This window comes from Triticum urartu, chromosome 3A (genome assembly GCF_056163025.1).
Source record: "Triticum urartu cultivar PI428250 chromosome 3A, HENAU_Tu73, whole genome shotgun sequence".
NCBI classification, from domain to species: Eukaryota; Viridiplantae; Streptophyta; class Magnoliopsida; order Poales; family Poaceae; genus Triticum; species Triticum urartu.
This window is the reverse complement of record NC_141875.1, coordinates 675379422-675385434: the sequence shown is the minus strand read 5'-3', so window position 1 is coordinate 675385434 and position 6013 is coordinate 675379422. Positions and strand designations below refer to the sequence as shown.

Below are 6013 nucleotides of genomic sequence, written 5' to 3'. Positions count from 1 at the left end.
TGGACATGTTTTGCAAAAAGTGTAGGGAAAATGTAAAACGGCTATAACTTTTGCATACGATGCCGGAAAAAAACGTATAATGTATCAAAAAATTCAGCACGAAAATCCGCATCCGATGGAGACCGCATGCGGCCTGTTTGCAATTTTTTAGAATCCTCAAATTCCAAAAGGAAAAAAAGATATGGTCAAATTTCAGTTTTTTTTAAAAAATTTGGTTAAATCTGGTCAAACTACTTATTCAAGAAGTATTAATGTTACTACATAATTGTTCAAGAATATTAGTGTTACTAAATAATTATTTCAATTTTTTGAATTTTGGTCAAATCTGGTCAAACTATGGTCAAACTGTGGTCAAACTATGGTCAAACTTATTCAAGAAATATTAGTGTTACTAAATAATTACTATTTTTTAGAATAATAGTTTCAAACTCAAACGGTGAAACTTGTGACCTAATGCTCAAGCTAAACTGCTGAGGGTTAATAGGATTGACAACTTACATTTGTCAGGAAAACAACAAGTGCAGACATGGAATGTAGGGGGAATAGAACTCCGAAGATAAGTGTGCTCACGCTGGGGGAGTGAGAGGATGGGTGACCGGCCGGGAAGTTAGGCGATTTGGAATGAGTGATCCACACTTGAGCAGTTAAGAGGGGTGATTAGAGACTAAATCATCAAATAATTCAGAAAAACTAAAAATCGAAAAAAAGCAAAAAAAAAATTCCAAAATTTTCAAAAATAGAATTCAAAAAAAACCTTTAGTACCGGTTGGTAACACCAACCGGCACTAAAGGTCCCCCATACCAGGGCGCGAGCTCACGCCACGTGGTGGCACTTTAGCGCCGGTTCATGCCAAACCGGTACTAAAGGGGGGGGGCTTTAGTGCCCACCCTTTAGTGCCGGTTATGGAACCGGCACTAAAGGCCCTTACGAACCGGTTTTAAAGCTCCGTTTTCTACTAGTGTATCTTATATGCATGCAGTGTGTAGTGGAATACTATATAGATAAACATTGGAGAATACAGACTCATTTGTTCGCCATCAAGCAGTTATATCGCCCTCACAGCGGAAACGTCATTGCTGTTGTGTTGTTTGTTTGTGTGACTGAGTGGAAGATACAAAACAATATAGTGTACATCACACTAGACAATGCATCAAACAATGACGGAGTTGTTAAAGATTTGAAGGCAATGTTTTCTGTTCGAAGAGGGACAATCTTTGAAGCCAAATATTTTCATGTCCGGTGTTGTGCTCACATTGTTAACTTTAGTGCAGGATGCAACAATATGCATGGACACCTTTGATATGAATCGAAGGGATACAATGAAGTACTTCAATAAATCCCCTGCCTGGTTGCACACATTTGTTGAGATTTACAGATGTTTAGGCATTAAAATTGGATGACATTTGACCCAAGTTATTTACATAAGGTGGAGTTCTACTTACAAGATACTGAAAACTGGCCGACCATGTAGGCAAGCATTGGTTTCTTATGCTAATCTGGAGGACAACTACAAGTGGAAGCCTACAAAGAAAGAATGGGAGGTCAATCATATCCCACCACCAACATATTTTATCCCCACATTGTCAGTATCAAAATTGCTTTGAGAAAAGCCATGGTTCATAAGGACAAAAACTTACAATGTTGTGAGACATGATATGATGGACAAGTTTAACAAATATTGGGAAGAACCAAGCGGTGTCATGGTTCTTGCCACTTTCCATGATCCAAGATACAAGATGGAGTATGTGGAGTGGTGCTTTGGGTAGATCTATGATGGGGATAAGGCTGAAACTGAGTTGTCTTATTTGAAGAAAGATTTGGAAAAGTTGTATGAGAAATTTGATTCCCAAAAGAGGCAAGCTGAACCTCAATGCAAGTATACTTACTTGCATTACAAGTACCTCAATGCCACCCGTGGATTATGAGTTTCTCTCGTACTCATCATACATTTTTACAAAATGGTCTAAAAGTGAGTTGAGAAACTATATGGATGATGCAAATGAGGCTATGGGTGCCAACTTCAATCTGCTAGAGTGGTGGCAAACATGGCAAGATGGTTCTTAACTATCCCAGCTAGCTTGGTGTCTTCGGAATCCACTTTTTGCACCAGTGGAAGAATTCTAGATGATTATAGGAGCTCTCTAAAACCTTACCTGGTGAATGTATTGGTTGTGGTGGAAGTTATATCAAGGGTGCCCTCAAAGACTTAAATGTTTGGTATATTTCAATCTATGTTATTGCCATATGATTTCAATATTCATCATGTTATTGTCATAAACTAAAAATTTCATGGCTAACCTAAACAAAACAAGGATGTGGAAGAAAACAAAAACGATGAGGATGTGGGGAAGGTCAAATTTCCTAAAAGTGTGGCACATTGCAACTACTAGTAAGTATATTACTTCAAGGATTTTTTTTAGTTTACTACAACTATTGTTACTTGTAGGCTTTTTCATTTACTATAGCTATTGCTCCTTGTAGGCTACATTGGAGGGGGAAGACTATCAAGATGCCATTGTCAACTTTCCAGATGGAAGTAAATCAAGCAATGGATCTATGTTGGTCGTCACCATTAAATGATGGATAACCCTTGCATTGTTTATGTTGCCATTGAACTTTGGATGTGACATATGTCAACTTCTCAACTTTGGACTATGGATACTTTATGTTTATTTTGTCATTGAACTTTGAACTATGGATGTTACATATGTATGTCATCTTACTTTGCTAAACTCATGAATGGTGTATGTTCATCTTAAGTATTTTAGTGTTTTGCTGACCAAACTTGGGTGCATTTGATGTCTAAAATTTCAGTGTTGGCTCCGTCCAAATTTCAGTGTCCTTGCTATGTACAATTTTTTGGTGTATTTGTTGTCAAAGTTTCAGTGTTGATGGCTTGATGGTGTCTGAATTTTAGTGTACTTGTTGTACAATTTTTTTTGGTGTACTAGCTGTCAAATTTCAGTGTTGATGATGTCAAAATTTCAGTGTTGATGGCTTGATGGTGTCTGAATTTTAGTGTACTTGTTGTACAATTTTTTTTGGTGTACTAGCTGTCAAATTTCAGTGTTGATGATGTCAAAATTTCAGTGAGCCATTGATCAAGTCATTTGCTGCACTTAGCAGTAGTTATCTGTAGCTGATGTGCAATGCACTGTCCATGCACATGAGCTGGCCGAGTTGGGCGAAGCCAGCACAAAGCTCGGGCCGAGCCTGGGAATGAGGCTGGCCTGAGCAGTTAGCTCCACCTGGCTTTGCTCGTGAGAGGCGAGCTAATGGCTGGCTCGGCCCGAGTTCTGCTAGCTCGGCTCGGCTCATGTCGAGGTTTAGCTTCCGGCACCATGTTCACCTCTTCTTACAGTCGTGCCATGTGTTGTACCCTTTTCGTATTCATTCTAATTATTTCTATCATTGAATATACGCAAATTTGTGTATTCGCGGAAAGAGTGCGATGAGGTGAAGCTCTGGCTACGGCCCAACTGAGCTCCACCAAACGCCCACCTGGTTGCTTAAAAATCAATGTGGATGTCTCGGGAGCGCTGACAGCAAGGGGAGGTGTTTATCTCAGCGTGCACTAGGCTGAACACACACTTGTGAAGATATGCTGAAGAACAGGAGACTGAAGGGTGTCCTTCTTGGTCTGTCAGTCTGCCCTCGCCTGACGCTAACGATGGGCTGCACATCAGTTTATGACTTCCTCGGGCAGCAAATTAAAGCATACCATTTTTGGTTTGTCTCTACACTGTATCCAGTCTTCACCGACATTAATTATAGGCTAGCAAAAGGGAAAGTCTTGAAGCTCGTCTTTCTGTTTCCATTGGTTTACAGCCTATAAGAATTCGCGTCGCGTCCGATCTGCCATGCTGCAGAGCTCAATTCGTTTCCTGCTGTGAGAGAGAGAGAGCGAGCGAGCGAGAGAGAGAGAGAGAGAGAGAGAGAGAGCAGGCGGCGGGGCCATGGTGTTGCCACCGTGGCCGCACGCGGCGGAGGTCACGGAGACGCACGTCTACAGCTCCGGTAGAGTTCTCCATCGCGTCGCCGGCCACCTCTCTCCGAGAAATCTCCCGAGCACCCTTCGCATCCACGGCGACGTGGTTGTGTCGCACGGGACGCGCAGGATCGGTGCCCACGCCAACTCGCCGGTGGGGTGGGGCATCGACGCCTCGTTCGACGACCGGGAGCCGTTCGACCACCAAGTCGAGGTCGCGGACCCTGCCGTCTTCCGGAACTACGAGGCCTGCCGCGACCTCATCCACGGCATGCTCGCCGACGGGCCAGTGACCGGCGACTACGACCTCGCCCCTGGGAACTGGGGCGACCATCTTCACCCGCAAATGGACTTCGTCGATGAGATCGGACGCAAGATCGATAGACTTGACCTTGAAGGCGACGTCTCGCGCTTCGACATCGACATCCACGTGCCGTCACTGCTGGTATGTTTGGTTTACAGCCATCCACAGGCCCTAATCCGCGCCTGCAAAGAGGCCGACGCTGCCGAAGGAGCTCTGGCGGCACCCGGTCAGGAATGCGCGATTTGCCATTTGGAGTTGGAGACTGGTGACGAGGAGATCGTGAGGCTGCCGTGCTTCCACACCCACGTCTTCCACATCCCGTGCATCAAAGGGTGGTTCTATCAAGAGTCAAACTGCCCAATTTGCCGGCGTGAGATGGTGGATTACTTCGAATTTTGAAGGTTTGATTCTGAGATGAAATAGATCTCGAGCGGATCCAAAGATAAGCCGCTGTTAATCAATTATTAGGTAGCCAACAAATTCATACTATATTCTTTAGATGAAGATGGATTCAATGAGCAGTAGTGCATATATAGATCTTGCAGTCCTATCAAAGATGAGCTCAAGGCTTTAGATGAAGGTTTTATCAAAGAGGAGCTGTTGATAGATTACATATATAGCTGATGAACAATTCATATATTTTGTATTCTGTAGCTGAACATGGATTCAGTGAGCATGAGGGTTCTGTAGCTGATGTCTGTAGATCGAATATGAACATTTCATGTATGACATATCTGAAAATGAGCAATTGAGTTGGCTTTCGAGCGATACCATGATTTGGAGGGCATGTCACAAATTTCAGTGATATTTTTTTATCAAACAGTTTCAATTTATTCTTTCAATTCTTTTTTAAAAGCATCGAGTAGAACATAGACGATACACACAACTACAACACTCTGCACAGACAACACATTAACGATGGTGCATTGTGGAGCTTCGTGATTAAAAAAATCACCACACATTTGCCTTGCAAACCATGGGAACGTCTCATACCACAGGAAGAATAAGTTCTGTACGAGATGGATACGAGATACGAAACCTAACATTTGATATCTGCACGGCACCTATAATTGGTTTTCTTATTCCTCCTATCCTAAAGCTAAAGAGAGTGCAAGCACAAGCCTTTACTGTTAAAAACGGAGTCGTAGTATGAGGTCCCTCTTTCCTTCCCTAATTATATTAACGCTAGCAGGTCTCTTTTCTTACTTCGTTTTGAGTAATCTATCCTTTACAGTAGTTTGTGAGTATGCTAACCAATGTGCTTGAATCTTTCAAATGGATTTGAAAGTCCAAGATAGTGGACGTGTTAAAACAAAGGCACAACGATTTTGGCGTGTCTCCTGTGTGACTCAAGTAACAGTTTAGCTTCCACTATCATTTTAGCACTACACATGTGTTTGGCGTGGGCACACCTCAACATCTCTTGGTCTCCGAGTCGGAATCGGATTGGTTCGGCTTCTGTGGCTAAAGTGGGACTCCATGCAGATCTATTATGTGGCATACGTGTTTGTATTCCTGCCAGGAATATTTAGAAAGAAATTATAATCTTCTATTTCATTGTGCTGCTAACTAGAGCTGCTTGGAGAGAAAGCAGCAAGACAGATCCTTTGCTTCTAAGATCTAGAGTGTTGCGTTGGTTTGTGAGTGTATGCCAGTTTTCATACTACGGCGTCGTTCTCTCCTTCCCTCATTAGCGCTAGCAGGTGTCCTCTTGTTCCCT

At 42.7% G+C, this 6013-nt stretch overlaps 1 protein-coding gene across 1 annotated transcript; it reads left to right on the top strand.

Annotated features, from left to right (window-relative positions):
- Positions 1-3957: 3957 nt before the first annotated feature.
- LOC147981423 (uncharacterized) lies at positions 3958-4692 on the top strand. Its single transcript, XM_087515962.1, has one exon. The coding sequence runs from the start codon at positions 3958-3960 to the stop codon at positions 4690-4692; it is 735 nt and encodes a 244-aa protein (XP_087372088.1).
- The last annotated feature ends 1321 nt before the right edge of the window (positions 4693-6013 follow it).